Raw genomic sequence first — 18198 nt, forward strand, 5'->3', positions numbered from 1 at the left:
TCAGCTAAACAGGTGAAGTAAAAATAACCTTGTCATGACCGGTTACAAACAGGCTCAGTAGTGAAGGACATGCTAATGTGCTGAAGGGTTCAGTGTCTTTGTGTTTTTAGCTGAGCTAGACTGGTGAATATGTTGTTAAAACAGATCCAGGATGCCGTTTTGCCCGTTCTGTTCTCCGTGAAGTTTGTTGGAAGTGATGCAATGTATCGTTAGCCCTGGTGCAGAGTGAGCCCTGCGCTGGACTCAGTTTAAAAATAGCCTTTTACATGCTACATTGCTTGTCTGCCACCATTAACTTAGAAGACAATTTGGCTTTCTGTCCTCTGATTAACTTGGCGTGCAGTTAACACACCAGTCATACTTTTGGGTTGACGAAAACTCAACTGCTGGCATTTCCTCCTGGTGTTCTTCACAACTGTTTTGGAAGATGGAAATAATGGGAGTAACAGGAGTACCAGCTGTAAAAGTGAGACATTTTCTTTTTAAATAACTGCTGTGCTGTGGATCTTATTTATGTCGATATAAAGAGAGGTTCATGTGAAGTTAAAAAGGTAGCCTAACTGGTTATTATCTGGAAAAGTAACTTATAAATATCTACAGGAACTTTAAAGTGTTGAATTGGACAATGGAATTTGGTGGAGTGGTAGGTGGTAGAATGAGCGTTCAAGTGTGCCAAAGCAGTCAACTGAAGGGAAACTGCAGCAACCACATTTTATGACCTGGAACTTGATAACCCTACCTATAGATTAGTCCATGGATTCAAACAACCAGTGATGAAAGAAGTACCCAGATCTCTCATGTAAGTAAAAGCTACAATACCACAGTGTAAAAATACAAGTAAAAGTCCTGCATTACATCTTACTTGTGTAAAGGCACAAAAGTAATATCATCAAAAAATACTTAAAGTGCCAAATGTATTTTACTAATTCATTTTACTGTCTTTTTTTGCAGGGCTGGCGCACACTTAGTAGAAGAAAAACAACCACTGAACAGCAACTGCACTGCACCTAATGATTATTTTCATTATCGACTTATCTGGTGATTATTTTCACGATTAATCAGTTAATTGTTTAGTCTATAAAATATCAAAAAATTACGATAAATACTCATCACAATTTCCCTGGACCCAAAGTGACATCTCCAATTTGCTTCTTTTGTCCAACCAACAGTCCAAAGACTCCTTGAACCATAGACCGATTGTTACAGCTCTTCACCACAATACAGTAGAAGTACTCATAATGCAGAATGGCCCATTTCAGAATAACATATATAATATAACTGGATTATAATTATTGATGCATTAATGTTTCATCTCTTTTAAGTTGTAGCTGATAAAGGTGGAGCCAATTTTAACTACTTTATAGACTTATGGGTAGTTTAACCTACAGTAATACATCATATTTATTAGCTGACAGAACTTTGTATTAATCATTAAAAAAATCTGTGAAGTATCTAGTCGAAATTTTGTGAGATAAATGTAGTAGAGTAAAAAGCACAGTATTGGTTCCAAAAAGTAATGTAATAGAAGTACAAAAGTAATAGAAGTACAAAAGTCCATTCTCATTGAGGGTGAATATTTGGGCGGATTACTCTCGCGGAAAAATATAAAAGTTGATCTCATGGGTTCTTATGGAAGTTTGCACACCGGGGCGGAACTTTCGTGCGGTGAAAAAAGTTTCCGCCCAGACTTTGACCCCCGCAGAATTCACCGGTGGAATTACACAGCTGAGCCAATGAAATTGTTTGCTTATAGTGACATCGCGCAGACCCGGAGGAGTCCAAAATCCAGTCAGGCAGGACAGTATGGGAGAAAGGTTGATAAGCCTCGTTTCACAGCACCCCGTCCTTTTTGATAAAAGATGGGATGATTTTATGAACAATGAATTAAAGGACAGCGTCTGGCAGTCCATTGTCCAGCTTGGTGGCTGCGGTGAGAGTGGTAAGTGCTAAAGAAAGCTGATGTTGACGCTTGTTAAATGTTAGCTTGCTAGCTCACTGCTGCTGCTGCTGCTGCTACTCTCGTCCATGTTCACCCACTCGTTCACGCAGCGTGGACTTGGAACATAACAACGCCAAATTCTGCACCGCATCCGCATACCGTGCCTGTGTGTATGGTTTAAATGCGGAAAAGTGCTGCGCGAATATTCTGCAAATCCTTCCCGCATTTCCGCATCGTGGCAGTGAGAATGAATCTTAAAGCAGCAAAAATGAAAAAAGCCAAGTAAAGTAGGTAATCAGTTACATAATTTCCACGACTGCAAACAGCTAATATAATTTTGTGGTTTAGGTGTGTACATTGCTATAGCTGCAGAAAAGAGTCCTGTATGAACTGTGATGACCAGTATTTGCTAGTGACCAACTGTTTGCATCATACTCAGGATTTTCATGTTAAAGTGGCATAAAATTAACATGAAACAGCTGATGTTACCCTCACATAAAGCTAGTCTCAACTTTACCAGTAAACCCTTACATTTTAAACCCTAATCTGAACATAGTTTAGGGTGAATGCTTTTGAAATGAAGATTGACTGACAAAAGACTGGTGAATAAAAGTACAACACACACCAAAGTGCTTTATCCTGGCCTTCCCGTGACCCCTCCAGCTCCTTCCCCTCCCGATCCCAAGTGAGTCCTTGATGATTGACAGAGTCTGGATACACGAGGTGTCAGCTACTAGACCTAAAATTCATAGCTTCCAACACTAACAACTGGCTCGGTGATGCATCTTCTTTGTCATTTCAATTATAGATCCTTGTCTGATGGAGAACGGCGCTGTAAATTATGTGCGTTCACTACGCAGTCTCACATTCCCCTTTTTGTCTTTTTTTCCCTCCCTCCTCCTCTAATTCTGCAGCTTTAACAGCCTCCTCTTCTCATTCACTTCCTCATTCATTCTGGCGACTGGACAGACAAAAGCCATTTATAATTATCTGTCGAGAACAGCACTGGGCTGGTGGAGAGACACCGGGATAAACACACGCACACACACACCCTTTAACCCTGTCTTAGCCAATTTCACCTTTAACCCTTTCAGATGATACTGAGTCGCATGGACGTTATTTCCACCCATGGTCACGTAAGATAGCTAATCTGCATTCAATTAGTGCTCATCATGTCAGGCCGAAAGAAGCAGGAAACTATAAAGCGATTCACTGGTCATTTTTCACTTGGTTAAATGGACCTTTACCATCTCCATCCCTCCCCCACCTCTCAAGGGCCAGTTCAAAATTAATTTTCCTGTCTGCCCTTATAGAACAGTTGAGCTGATGAAGGGTATTTTTCTGCCTGCAAAATAAACTCGAGGTCAGCGGCTCAAAATGATGTCTGACAACAGAGCTATTTATTGAAAGCCTACAGAAATGCCCACTTCCAACCTACAATATGTCAAATATTTTACAGTGTAGTCGCTTAACATAATTTTTTTCGTTTTATCACTGACTTAACCACTATGTTAAAAAGGAGGGGTTAATTATCTATTATCATTTATGAATTTAATTGTCATTTCTCTTTTTTAGATTTCTAATTTAATTTATGAATTATTTTTGTTTGTTTTTAATTGCATCCGGAAAAGCTGAATGTGGGACCTTGGGGTTGGGTAGGGGCCAGAAATGTAAAGGAAAAAAAACCCCTCAAAACTCAAAACTGTTGCATGGATAAACATGTTTATCACATGATTAGTCAACCTGACTATTTTTCAAACAAAAAAAAAACAAAAGAAAAAAAAAGTTTTAACCTTAAAATACAGTCTTTGGATTTTAAATTTGAGTCCTTGCATTACTTTCTGTTCTGTCACTTGGTTGCAAATGTGAAATGCCAAATTTGCATTTCACATTTGCAACCAAGTGCCAATTAGAACTAAACACAAAGCACATTAAGGCTGACGTAACTAATTTCCAACGTATTTGGTTAAAAAAATTGTTGGATGAATTGAAATTCTGATTTGCTCCTGACACTAGAACAAATGTCAAGAGATCACGAAAGTCAGTAAGATTCATCCTCTGGGCAACATGAATGTTGGTACCTTGCTAACTTGTAGATGTTTGAAGGTATTTTACTAGATGAGTGAAAATGTTGACCTGCTTTTGGCGATGCAACATATGCTTATGCTATGCTTTTTAATTTGAAAGACCTAAGACCAATAACACCACTGAACACTGAAGTTATGTCCTCTGTATTTTTTTCTGGGAGTTGGGGACCTGTTTCTAACAATAAAAAAAAAATAGAAAAAAACCAACAAGAATTTTAAATGTGAAGGAAGCTTTGAAGCAGCAGTTTAGACCTTCATGTTGGGAAAAAAATGGAATTTGTCATTTTAGAGGCTTTTTTTGTTTGTGCATAGGGATGCACCGATCTGATATCTGGATCGAATATCGGCCCTGATATCATCAAAATAAATGGATCGGGTATCGGAAAATGCAACCTATACCTGAGGCGATCCTTTCCCTTTAAATCTATTGCTACGCGGGCTACGTCATACGTCATGGAGCGAAGGAAAGAATCTGCTGTGTGGAGGTATTTCACACTATTTCAACTGCTGTTGCATAATTGTTTATTTTTGTTAAAAATAAATAGTTCATCATCATCATTGCATTAATCTGTTTCATCTTGTTTCATTTTATCTTCGGAAAGAACTGTGTAGTCATCAATGCCTGATGCCTCTAGTCTTTTCTGTTCTACATGTAAAGGTATATAGCTTTTTAGGTCAACCATGGTATCAGGTTGGTATCGGGTATTGGCTGATACTCAAAGCCACAGCATCGGGATCGGTATTGAAACTGAAAAAGCTGGATCGGTGCATCTTTTTTGTGCATTGGTCAAATTTAGACTGTAGACAACAGTATCTCTAAAATCATGAAAATCCTGTTCAAAAACTCAGTATAAGTCCGAGAATAAGTTATAGTCTCTCTCTGCAGTCACCTGTGTGTGTGTGTGTGTGTGTGTGTGTGTGTGTGTGTGTTTAAGAGTTGGTATCTCCAAAATGTGAGCGCTCTGCAACCTTTCTCTCCAATAACTATAACCTATGGTTGGAAGCAGGGGGCTGATGGAGTAGCTCTTTGGAAGCTGGATCCAATGACCCATGGCTACAAAATAAAATGGAAACCGTGGGCCATGAAGCAATGGAGTAAAGGGAGAAAAGAATGGAAATGTCAAGTTTTATATGGCTTTTTATGTTCAAACTGCAGTGGAAATTTTTCTTCATTGTAAAACCAAGTCAAGTGTAATACCGTAGAGTCTGTTGTCACCTTATACACTGTATTTCATTTAAATATTAACATGTGAATGACTCTGCATGAGCTCCTCCATAATGGCGCTTTTAAATCAAAATAAGGGCAGTTGTGTGTGCCTTTTTCAACTCTTGGTAGTGTCAAACATTGAATTATAGGTAAATAATGCAGCTGATGTTTGTGTCTGATCAAATACAATTTGGGCGAGTTAATGTAAAAGTATGTTATTTCATTTTATTCAGATGAGATATGTGGTGATTTAAGACTGGGAACAATAAAATTCAGCATGACGCCCAAGTTATTTGCAGAAAATTGCTACATTCTAAGGTATACTACACCAGAATCACTGAAAAATATCATTATCACACTACAGACACAAATACCAGCCAACCCTCATGTTACATTATGCCATAGAGAAGATATGCCCCGTATCGCAAGGCCTAATGGGATGTACAAATGTTGTGTCGACTGTGATATAATAAAATGCGTGAGTGTTTATTTCCAAGATGTGTGCTCTATGGAATTGCTATGATCTTAGACTGGTGCAATGTTTAATCAGATTAGCCTGCACCGCTGGCCAGAAACAGACAGATAAACACACACACCCATACACACACATACACGCAGACATAACCAGGTTTCTGTGTATGATGGATGTGGCAGATAGGATCGCCATTAATCTCATTCATACAGTCTTCTATCAGCAGAGCCCCAGAGGCAGCTGACGCAGTGATCTGAATGGACCAGGCCACAGGCTCCAGCATCTATAATGTCAGCATAAACTCACACTCCTGGAGAGCATTATATGTGTGCATGTGTGTGTGTTTAAGTGTGTCTGTTAACTGTTAAAGCTGCATTAAATGGTTTAATAGACCCCCGAGCACTAAATATGCACCGACACACAGGGAGACGGGGAGTCTTTATGGATACTGTCTTTTTATTTTACACGAGATCTGCTCCAGGTAATGATGCCCATGGCTGATATGATGGATATGCTGCTGTGTGACTGATAACATACTTACTGTTAAGTTATACAGGTTGTGTGTGAAAGGCTGTAGCCACAAATCATTCTGAGACTAGAACTAAACCAAATAAGCTATTAGTCAACTGAAATGAATCAGCAACAGTTTTGATAATCAATTAATTGTTTGTGATTTTTCCCATCAATAATGCAAAATATTTGTTGGTTCCAGCTTCTCTGTTATGAGAATTTGCCATTTTACCTGTTTTATATCAGCGACTACGTTTACATGTACACTAATATTCCCCTATTATACCAAATATGACAATATTCGTTAATTTGATACAGATCATGTGAACAGCATATTCTGTTTGTTTATTCCATAGTAGGCCTTATTCTGAACGTAGTAATGTGGGATATGCCGCACTATTCAGGTTTTTATAGTGTTCTTTGGACATGAATACAGCGCATTCAGATTATGCGTCTCATTCGTATGGATGTGCTGTACACAAACCAACTCGCCAACAGTTTCCAAGGCTGGTGTAGAAATGCATGTCCAAAAGAGACGCCAACATTTTTGGTTAGAAGGAACAACAAACCTACTTAAAACATTATGAAAGACTTGTGCTGTGTCTCAAATCGCGTACTTCCATTAGTACACTTCCATGTAGCATACTACGTGCACTATGTACTCATTGGCGTAGTGCGTGAATTTCGACAGGATAGTGTTGTCTCAAAACAAACACAGCCTGTTGTGCACTTACCGGAAATGACGACCGCAGCTGTTAGCTAGTTAGCAAACTAGCATTAGCATTCGCACTATTGTTCGCGGTACCAAATCATTACAGACTGCTAAATTAACCCAATAAACATACTGCATACTTATATCCGACAACAGTATAGTGGTGCTTAGTGCAAAAAACACATGTATTTGTACAATGCAGCGACATTCATTGTCGCACAGTCTTCGGCCGCTATTTCCTGTTTGAAAAGTGGTCCCTCCCCTTCTGCTACGTAGCCAAGATGGAGACCATTGAGGGCGAGAAGTGTCCATAGTTCCACACTCAACTTTTTGACCGTTTTGAGTGCACCATCCGGGTACTCACAGTGCACTGCATTTTTCCATACTCCTCAGTGTGAACGCACTTATGCACTCAAAATATTAAGTGTAAGTACAGAAATACGCGATTTGAGACACAGCATTGGATATCGACAGGTTTTTGGATACGTGCAAATATCACAAAGCAGAGCTTTTCAAGAGGATTTTTAAAGGAATCAAAGGGGGAGGCTGTTTGCATGTTTCAACAAGTCTGCCAACAGGCGCACTGAGCAGCTGGGGGTTCAGTGCCTTGCTCAAGGGCACCTCAGCAGTGCCCAGGAGGTGAACTGGCACCTCTCCAGTTACCAGTCCACACTCCATATTTGGTCCGAACGGGGACTTGAGCCGACGACCCCCCGGTTTCCAACCCAAGTCCCTATAGACTGAGCTACTGCCGCCCCAAGGGCATGTTAATCACAGTTTGCACAGCTGCATTTGAACAGGAATATTAGTGGAATATTCATTTTCATTAGCCATGTATACAACTATTTTCCTTTTTTGGAGCAAGGGCAAAAACTATTTTGTGCATTATGGTTTTGACAGTATGAGATTTTCACTGTACAATAAGCGTCCTCAGAAACTACCACGGTTTTACAGTATCACGGTATACGGTTTTACACAATTACTATCATTAGTATTATCATCAGTAACTGACTTTTAAAGGAATGAAAACAGAAGGATTTTTGATTTAAGACCTACTTTGTTATAACTGAAACTTTTTTTTTTTTTTTTTTTCCCCAAATAGAAGTATGTGTAAAAAGTCTGACTGGCAGTTGAGAAGGTAAGGAGATGCTTGGTATGGCTGCATTTTTTCCCAATACCGTAGATAAGCAAATGTATACGGTATGATAACTGTCAATTTTCATACCATGATACACCTTAAAACTGGTATACTGCGCGACCCTATTGTGCATGCAAACGTGGTCAGTGTAAACTGAATAATTCCTGGGCTTTAAAGTAGTTGTAATGGCCATTTCTCACCATTTTCAGACTTTTTATAGAACAAATGAATCGATTATTTAAGAAAGAAGTCTGTAGATTAATTCTTAGTTGCGCTGTTTAATAGGACACTTTTTTGGACAATGGGATGTGATAATCTGTGTGAATACACTTCTTTCGACCACTCGCTGGTTAAATTTGTGAAAACTGGACTATGGATATCACATGTTTGATAACTGTTTCATGGCAACTCCAAATGTCTGAGTAAACACATGGACCCTCATTACACTGAATCACTCGCAGGGATGGCATGATGCTTCAGTGTCACTATGGCGCCTGCTAAAAGCACCTATTCTCAACCTTCATTCATGCCTTCTAGGGGGCAGAATATGGATGGAAGCTCTGGGTGATTCTTTTAAGGCGGGATAAGACAATGTGCCTCTGAGCTGATATCTGTCCTTACAGTATTTGTTTGCTCACGTTTTATTGAATCATACTTGATTTGTCATTTTTCATTAAGGTGCGTGAAAAATCAGAGTAAGGGAGTTGTGTAACACACTGCAGCAAAGCTAATGTCAAAATCAGCAGCTGGGTGGGGTCTAGCAAGATGTGAACAAACCCACAGTCCAGCTGTTCATTTTTACAATGCTGCCATGATCCAAAAACCACCACTAAGGCACTGCTTTACTGCAGTCCTGTGTCCTCACAGGCTGCAGCAGGAGTCAGGTATCCAACATGCTGACTTCAGGCTTTAGAAAAGCAACACTGCCCTCTACTGAACACAGGACACACTTCATTTTCTGAATGTGGTCAAGTCAGGGCTGTGAACTGGTCAGGAACTCTATGAGTCATTTTTAGAGTTACAGAAAACCATGATACCCCAATGTGACAATACTTGTAATTGAATGGTTGTAGATATTTACAGTCTTACCAGAGTTAGCCGTCATCTTGTTGGAGTGTAGAGCATCAGGGTGGGGCAGGCTGTAAATGGTGACCACACCGGAGGAGGCAGCAACTGCGAGAAGACCCAGTCTGGGCAGGAACGGAGCCTTTGGTGGCAGGAGATTTCAAATGTTTTAATATTGTCACAAAGTATAGGCTCTTAGGCAACTCCAGACCAAAGATGTGATTTCAAAAACCCATGCTACTGGAACATCTTACCTTTCTGCCACAGCTGGGAAGCTCCCAGCCTCCTGCAGGACACCACTTTACATGCCAGATGAAGCCTTTGTCCTGGGCCAAGCCATAGGCCAAGGCTGGCTGGGAGTCTGGTCTGCAGAGACAGAGGAGGGATTAAAGATACAGAATAAGATGTATCATACAAAGCAAATGAGGGGGGAACAATATGTTGCAGAGGTACAACACAGATAAAGCTTAATATAGAAAACATTGGTGGGCTGACTAAGCATTTGATTCAAAAATAGCTCTGGAAACATTAAAATAAACTCGACAGTGATGTAGCCAACTCAACACAAATGCATCAATCAACTGCACAGTAAAACACTTAAAGGTAAATAAGCTTTATCTATCAGTCCTCAAATAACCCCAGTGCCCACACTTGAGCTGTACCTGCAGTTGTACTCCAGCGTGCCCAAGTTCCACAGCTGAACGAGTCCAGGTCCGCTGTACGTCTTGTTGACATAGTGCTGGTCGTCCATCCCTCGATGGCAGGCCAGAGCTAAGTACTGTGATGCCGGAGCACCATCAGGTGTAGGACACCACTCCATAGCCCAGACCGGTCCACCTGTATACAACATCATGTCCCAGCGATCCGGGTGAGAGGGCACTGCTGTGAACCTGGTCAGTTACATCAACATAGAGGTGTTATAAACACAAAACCATAGTTGAACTTTATTTTAGACCCTCCAAAAGAAACCAATAAAAACAAACTCCCTTTATGGAGTATTTAAGTGCAAAACAAAAACTTTCTGAGGCATATACAGCCACAGTCACACAATAATCGAATTAATAGTTGAAAGATATCATTTCAAATGTTAAATTACAATTGCTTTTTACTTTATGCTTAAAAGTTAGGTTGAAGCTCAGTCTAACCTGCTGAGTCTTTGCAGAGGTGTCTGCTCCTTGCTGAGGCCTTCTCTGGACACTTTGAAAGCAGCCGACTGAAGCTCCTGAGGCAGGTATTTCTCCACATCGCTGAACAACACATAAAACAAATCTTTGATAACTAACTTGTATAAGAATTCCTACCACATCCATCACCATACAGCAGATGCTCCACAACGGCTGACGGGGTTGTTACATACCAAAGACTGACAATGGGTGACAAGTCGTTTGTCTCAGAATAAAACAGCACACAAACTAACCACATCTGTTAACAAACAAAGATTATCAGCCGTGAAACATAATCAGCTGTTGAAGACACTGGTTTTTTTTTTAAAGATTATTTTTATTGGCTTTTTGCCTTTATTGACAGGACAGAGGGTGAAATGGGGAGACAGAGAGAGAGTGGGGACTGATATGCAGCAAAGGGCCGCGAGCCAGATTCGAACCCGCAGCCGCTGCGGCGAGGCAATGCCTCTGTACATGGGGTGCCGGCACTATCCACTACGCTACCGACGCCCCCCTGTTGAAGATACTGTTGCCCAAGAGCTGAGAACGTCCAACATGGCTTCCTGAGGTTAGATGTTTCATTTCCTAAAAACATACAAAAACTATAATCTTGAATTTGAAGAAATTCCCTGAAGCTGTTCTTGAGATATTGCATTCACCAGAATGAGTTGGATGCAAGGTTACAGCGACCCATGACCACCAAAATCTTATGAGTTCATCCTCAAGACCAAGTCAACCTTTGTGCCAAATTTGAAGAAATTCCTCCAAGAACACACAATATTGTATTCACGAGAATGACACGGACAAGGTCACAGTGACCTTGACATTTGACCTAGGACCACCAAAAAGTACTCAGTTCATCCAAGCGGACATTTTTGCCAAATATGAAGAAATTCCCTTGAGGTGTTCTAGAAATATCTTGTTCACAAGGATGGGAGGGAGTCTTACATACGTACAGACACACAACCTGAAAACATAATACTTCCAGTCGCAGCTATCGTCAGCGCAGAGGCATAAAAAAGCAGTCAAAATGATGGGAGCTCAGCTCCTGTAGTAATTGAGTAATTAAAAGTAACTCTGGAGATATTACCTGCAGTAAATAAACAAATATTAAAGTGTGAAGCCCTTTGACTTCCGGTGACATGCTGTGAGGACGCCAAACGCCGACCACGCCGCTCCNGTTAGTTTTGATCTGCTTTTCCCAACTGCACATAGCAAAGATGTTATCTTCTCTAATGGTATAAGTATTACATTACTACATCTGCATGTGCTAAATGTACGTAATGCTACTTATCTGTATATATATATATATATATATATAGCTTATGTTTTGTTTTGTCTTCTTCTTTTTTTTTGTCTGTTTTTTCTTTTTTTTGTGAGTTGTTTTTTCCTCTTGTTTGTTTGTTGTCCTTGTAATAAAAGTAAAATCTTTAAAAAAAAAAAAAAAAAGTGGGAAGCCTTTGTGCTGCTTTCAGTATACTGTTATATTACAACAAATTTCTTGATGAATTCAAAAATTAAAGGACTTTCTTTCCAACATTCTTTCATTGAACAAACTGAACATTGAACTGAACACAAAAGGCCCCATTAAATAAAATAATAATAGCTATTTTTTCAAGCGCAGTTTTCCACTGAGTTTTCTACCTCTAACTAAAAAAAGCTCTCTGGCTTTATTTTGAATATTTTAAAAGTTCCCTTTCCTGTAGAAAACTAGATTATCCTGTTGATTACAAACAAAGTATAAAGGTGAACTACCTTTGTGGTACGAGGTGCCAGTCATTGGTGCAGGGGACCCACTCTGGGAACACCCAGCTGCTGTGGTGCTCCTCCCGGCTGGAAAACATACACACATCATAATACGTCACAAACAAATATCAGGGTACTGCTCTCTAAATGGTATGATTTTTAATGTTGCTTTAGGGTTTGTTTTATGTAGTTTTGCACTTCGGTGAAATCACGTCATGACAGAGTTGGTTTTTCTACATAATGTAAGAAATGTGTAAAAAATGTTGGTTGGCCTGTGGTTCTTTAATAATATCCGGTAAAACAACCACAACCAGTCTGCAGCGGTAGCTTCTTACAATTTCTTGGTCGTGTCAGTGGCGTCCCAAACTACTTTCATGACGTTGGTGGTGAGCCCGTTGGGGGTTTTCACATTCGGGCCTGTCTGCAGGACAAAAGGACATTGGATGAGTTTAATGCTCCTCATTCGATGCAATTTTTAATGTTCACTTTTCAGCTCAGCAGAGATCAAAAGTTTGCCTGAAACTACGCTAACATTTTTTTAAACCAACTGTCTCTTGAGTCTCTGTATCACAATATTTAAAGTAGGGAGCAAAATGTGTTCATAACCGATAACAATTAAGTTTACTTACATGGTTCTTGTTGAAGTAGAAAGTTGGTGGACTTCTTCGACCAGTCCCCAAGTCTGAGTCGGAGTCCTCTGCTTCTTCTTCATCTTCCATCTCCTCAACCTCCTCATCTTCTTCAACATCTGGAACAAAGTCCTCATCTTCTGCGGCGTCACTGTCAGAGTAAGAGCGTTTCCTCTTCTTGCCTTTACGCCCTGTAGGAATGTAAAGAAAAGTAATTCATGCCTGGAAGCTCAGTGCTGAGCCAGAGCCAGGAGCTGATTAGTTTAGCTTAGCCTAAAAATGGAAGCAGTTAACCTTGCTAACTGGACTTTTTACATAACATACATGTACAGTCTTCCACTATATTGAGGAACAGAAGGGTCAGAATGTGCTGCGGGGGTCACTGCCCTGGGTAACCGTCTAGTAATTGAGTGCTGCAGGAAGGAGTCCTAAAACCCGAAAATGAGTTAGCATTTTAGCACTCCTTTTTTTTCTTCTTTTACCTTTGCTTCCTTTGAGACTTTTCCGCTCTGTGACTGAGTCCTGGTCTGTAGGGGTGACATCACTGTTTGCCCTTGCCTGGGAGCCTGGCTCATCACCTGGATGAGCGAACACTTCTTTTGCCAAAGACTGGAGGTACTTCAAAGCCCTAGGGAAAAAACATTTTTAATAAAGAGTGACTACATTGCTGTTTGAGAAATTGAATGCATGGAGAACACTTGCAGATGCACTTGAAGATGTCACCAAAATTCTTCTGACCTGTATCTCTACCTATAAATTACTTTTTAAGTATATAGACGTGTATGTACACCTTATTTACTTTCTCTTGTCTTCTTCTTGTCTTGTTGTAGAAATGTGATGACTGACTACATGTAACTTACGCTTTAGCAGCACCTCTCCTGCGGCGTCCACTTGGTGTGGTCTCCTCGGGTTCTGTCGGTTCCCCTTGCGCCTCCTCACGTGGTGGTTCTGGAGCTGGTTCCTGTACAGGCTTCCTCCTCACATACTTTCTCTTTGGCTTTGGCGTCCCATTTTCCTGCTGCACAGTAACTACAACTCCACCCTCCCCAGTTGGGAGGTCCCCATCAGTTGTGGGAGTTTTTTTGGCAGGACCTTTTTTGGCGGGAGTCTTTTTCCTTGGGGTCTTCTTGGCTCTCACTGCCTTTTTAGGTGTTTCCTCTGAAGTTTTTCCATCAGGCTCTTGAGGTGTTCTGTCACCTGCTTCTTCTTCCCCATCCTCACTCTGTTGTGTGGCAGTCTTAGCTTTTCTACTCTTGGCCGGAGACCTTTTAGAAGCTGCTGCTCTTCCTTCTCCTGAGCTCTTTCTACGTGTTTTTTTCTGGGAACTTTGGACATCAAACACGCTTTCAGTTTCATAATCTAAATATTTTGGATTTTTCTTCCGTTGACGTCCTCTGGAGCTGGGTGTTAAATCACAACACTGCTCTGCTGGCTTCTCTGGCCCTGTGAGGAGGGTGATGTTATTACTCCACAGGTATACAGCACACAGTATGAACAGAAATCAATTCAATCATCTTGAGACTAACGGTGTCCTATTGTTCCAGGGATGACAGAGAATGTGTTTGAAATGAAATTTCCCAGGATGCCTCCCGGACAAAAGATATGTTTGCAAATATATCTAACTTTCACTAAGCAAATGACAAACTGAATCGAGCGCGTCTTCTCATGCTGTTATTCTAGGCACTATCACTGGCTTGCTACTTAGTGTGTGACCAATGAAAAAATGATGAAGATTCTGAAATGTTCCCGAGGTACCGGCCCATCTCCTTCCCAGATAATGCTATAATATAACCAACAACTCTTTTCTGACATCAGCAAGAGGAAAGCTAGTTGGCTGAAGGCAGTGAGCAGTCGGTGAGTAGCAGAGTCCATCTAACAAAGCTAACAGAGGCAAACACAACAGGACTCAGAGTTTCTGTTCAGAGGTACAAGAAGCATTAAAAAGTGAACTGCAGTTTAATGTGACGACACAAGTTTACAATAAATATAAGTTTATGTTTAGTTTATTTACTTTATTAATCCCCCTGAGGGGAAATTCAATGTTTTCACTCTTGCTTGTCCAAAAGACACACACATGCACAAACAGGACCTATACATGCACTAAGTGGAGAGATGTCAGAGTNACAGTCCCTTCATAAGTAAAGAACAGTCCCTAAAGTGCGGTGAGGTTTGTGGGCCGTGAACGGCTCTTTCTCCTCTGACACATCACATACCTGTGTTCAGCTGGCTCGGCTGTTCAGGTACTTCTGGGCAGTCCACACGCCAAGAAGAGGATATTATTGGAGCAGACTTATCCGTCGCATGTAATGTAATGTAATGTAATGTATTCCTGTATTTGACAGGAATACATTACTGTCTGTGTCTGTGACCCCCGTTCAACCCACAATCGGTGGGATTCGCCTTTCGTTTCTGCTGCTGGTTGAAATCTGTAGGCTGCTCGCACAGCGTGCTGAATGATTTAAGCCTATTTTGCTCGCTCAAAACTATTTTTAGTCGCAAATGGGAGTGCAGTGACGGGCGGATCGCCACACTGCCGACATTTTACTCCGCCCGTCACGGCACGCTGTTTGATTGCGTTATCAAAACACGCCGTGATTATTCGGCCTTGCTTTTAACTTATTCCACCGAATACCGAATGTGTGCTTTTTTGCAATATTTGGCTGAATATATTCGGTTACCGAATATTTGGTGCATCCCTGCTGAATATATTCGGTTACCGAATATTTGGTGCATCCCTAGTTGGGAGATTCAGTGCCTTGCTCAGGGGCACCTCGGCAGTGCCCAGGAGGTGAACTGGCACCTCTCCAGCCACCAGTCCACGCTCCATATTTTGGTCTGGATGGGGACTCGAACAGGCAACCCTCTGGTTCCCAACCCAGGTCCCTATGGACTGAGCTACTGCCGCCCCAATATATGTATGAAAATGCTTCAGCTGAGTACAATTTGGAGGTATTCTAAACTTTGAGTTTAGAGTTACAGACACTTCACATCAGTGTTTGGATTTTCTATCAGAGATGACAGTAACCAACCACATTTACTCCAGTTCTGCCCTGAACTACACTGCTAAAGTACTGGTACTTTGATAATAAAACATGTACGTAGCTTTTATTGACTATAAAGTGCTTTACATAAACTGAGTACTGGTATAAAACAGTAGGAAACAGCAGTTTATTTATCAATCCTGTTAATCCTGTATCTTTTATCTTTTTTTCTGTGGGGCTAGCAATAATACTATGTTGTAGTATTCTTGCAAATCTCTCCACCTGGGAGCGTTTTGACCAAATCATATGAATGAAACATATTCATTTTTTCTTAAATCCATTAATTCTTCATGTCTGGATGGTTAAGGAACCGTGGGCAAAAAAAAAAGTCTGGAGCCCTGATTGAAAAGACAGAAAGTATAGCTTTGTTGAAGGGACCAATATGCACAACTATCTCACCAAATATTACTTTTACAGGTTGCATCCTTACAAAAAGAAACCATACTTTGAAACACAGTAAAATATAATGTGGCAGGTGTCACTGGGAAATTGAAGTCAGTAAGCACAAAGGAGTACTTTGTGAAAATGACCAGATAATTTTTGCTCCCAAAATAACAGTGCATGATATTAAATAATACTGTCAACATTCTAAAATATAAGTGCAAAATGAACACAACACTGCATTACATCTTTTGCGGTTTATTTTGCACTGCACTAGGACACACAGTGGTATGTGTTTACATAACTTACACTGCTATTGCAACAGTACCTTGACATTACTCTAGGGGTAAAAATAAGTAATTTGTGCACACTTCTGTCTTCTTTCCCCCATGACACCTTTATGATAGAAAGTAAACAAATGCATTGATATGTTATAGCCTGTCTAACCTTGTTCAGAGTCAATGGGATCCATAAGATCTGGGTTTCTTGTGCTGTGGTGGACCTGTGTGATTCCTCCTCATGCATGGAGCAAGTTCCTCCTCACTCTGGCTTTGCTGCTGCTCAGACAAGAAACAGAAGACACACATAGCATCCATTAACCTTTTTCATGAACTACACCACATTATCTGAGAACACAGTACAAACACCTGAAGGCTGTCTCATATAAGGGTACACAGTGACTGTGCACGTACAGTAATATTTCATCAGAAAACCTCAGTGCTACCTCCTTTGGTCTGGACTGACAGACTCAAAGTTGTCAGCCACAATTCAACAGCGTGTAAAGACAGCAGACATTACCATATTTATCTTTATTGTATTATACACAGCCTGACAGCTTGCTTTGCACATAGTTTAAAATAAAACGTGGGGTGAAAGAGCAGGCACAGTACCGATATCACCTCGATACCACGTTGTCTAAGGCTGACACACCAAACCTCGTTTAATACTGTGTCAGTTTTATGCTTTCTTCAGTTGTACCAAGTGTAAATGGGTTATATACACACAGAGACCTAATACGCCAAATGGTTTTGAACCATTCATTAATTCGGCATATGTTAAAAATGCCATATACACCAAGTAAATAGTTATTTAAGTAATACACGTGTGTTACTCATTTGTTTTCCCGGTGACTTACACCGTCATCTAGTCACGCTATTGAGCTAACACCACAAAGCTAATGCTAACTGGCTAAAGTGGCTGGTGAGTGTAACGCTTCCTACACTGCCGTTAAGTAATTGAAACACTCTTAAAGTCGGTCGGTAACCGTCAGACGTTACGAGTACCACCATTACTACCGTTAAAAACTCACCCTGCAGAGGACAGAGGCTTCCTCCTCGGTGGCGAAGGCTGAAAAGCCTCGTACCGAATCTGGGAAACTAGAGTCCGGCCACTCGGGATCGAGTCCCAAACTCTGCTACCAGGAACGACACCGTGGAAGATCACTAGAACCGTAGAAACATACCGGATTTATGGGGGCAGCCCTTATTCTTTCTTGAATGGCAAAATATAAACATCACCCGCGTTGTTTCCACTGATTCCGGTAGCTGAAACTCACATTCTGCTTACATCCGACCGCCATGTTACAGTACCAGCATGGTGACCCACACCGCCCCCTACCAACAGAACATGGTACTGCACCTGTTTACCACTGTTGCAGTCGTGAGTTCAATCCTCACTATCAACCATCTGGAGGTCATACAGTACATCAAACCAGCTGTGGATCCTTTACCTGGGCAAAAGTACTCAAACAATAATGTAATAATACTCTGTCACAAACAAAATCATGCATTAAACATTCTTTTTAATAAAAGCATATTCATGAAAATATACAATTAATGCAAATCAATGTAAAAGTACTCAATGCAGAAAAAAAATGTTGCACAGCTGCTTTCTTTGGCATCAGTTAATTATAAATATTCAAATATACATTTTTATTCAAAGTATCTTCAAGAACATCTTGAACAAGAACACTGAGAAAGCTTAAGTTTTAAGCCAGATTCGCAGAACCACACACAAACACTTTCAAACTGTGTGTCTCCCAGTACTTCAGGTTGTTTAGAATTAAGTCTTTAAAGGAGCGCTATGCCCATTTTGAAAATGTAGACATG

At 40.7% G+C, this 18198-nt stretch overlaps 1 protein-coding gene across 1 annotated transcript in view; it reads right to left on the reverse strand.

Annotated features, from left to right (window-relative positions):
* Nucleotides 1-17695, reverse strand: part of gtf3c2 (general transcription factor IIIC, polypeptide 2, beta) — a 37358-nt gene extending 19663 nt beyond the window's left edge. Inside the window, exons 1-12 of the mRNA XM_050058546.1 lie at nucleotides 17646-17695; nucleotides 17400-17532; nucleotides 16538-16647; nucleotides 13529-14111; nucleotides 13151-13296; nucleotides 12669-12859; nucleotides 12375-12460; nucleotides 12049-12126; nucleotides 10276-10377; nucleotides 9793-10020; nucleotides 9385-9496; nucleotides 9155-9272 (exon numbers count right to left, since the gene is read on the reverse strand). Of these exons, the coding sequence (XP_049914503.1) occupies nucleotides 9155-9272; nucleotides 9385-9496; nucleotides 9793-10020; nucleotides 10276-10377; nucleotides 12049-12126; nucleotides 12375-12460; nucleotides 12669-12859; nucleotides 13151-13296; nucleotides 13529-14111; nucleotides 16538-16562 (1669 nt within the window). The 5' untranslated portion in view covers nucleotides 16563-16647; nucleotides 17400-17532; nucleotides 17646-17695. The remainder of the gene's footprint in view (nucleotides 1-9154; nucleotides 9273-9384; nucleotides 9497-9792; nucleotides 10021-10275; nucleotides 10378-12048; nucleotides 12127-12374; nucleotides 12461-12668; nucleotides 12860-13150; nucleotides 13297-13528; nucleotides 14112-16537; nucleotides 16648-17399; nucleotides 17533-17645) is intronic.
* Nucleotides 17696-18198: the final 503 nt, after the last annotated feature.

Source organism: Epinephelus moara, chromosome 12 (assembly GCF_006386435.1).
Source record: "Epinephelus moara isolate mb chromosome 12, YSFRI_EMoa_1.0, whole genome shotgun sequence".
Taxonomy (NCBI): Eukaryota; Metazoa; Chordata; class Actinopteri; order Perciformes; family Serranidae; genus Epinephelus; species Epinephelus moara.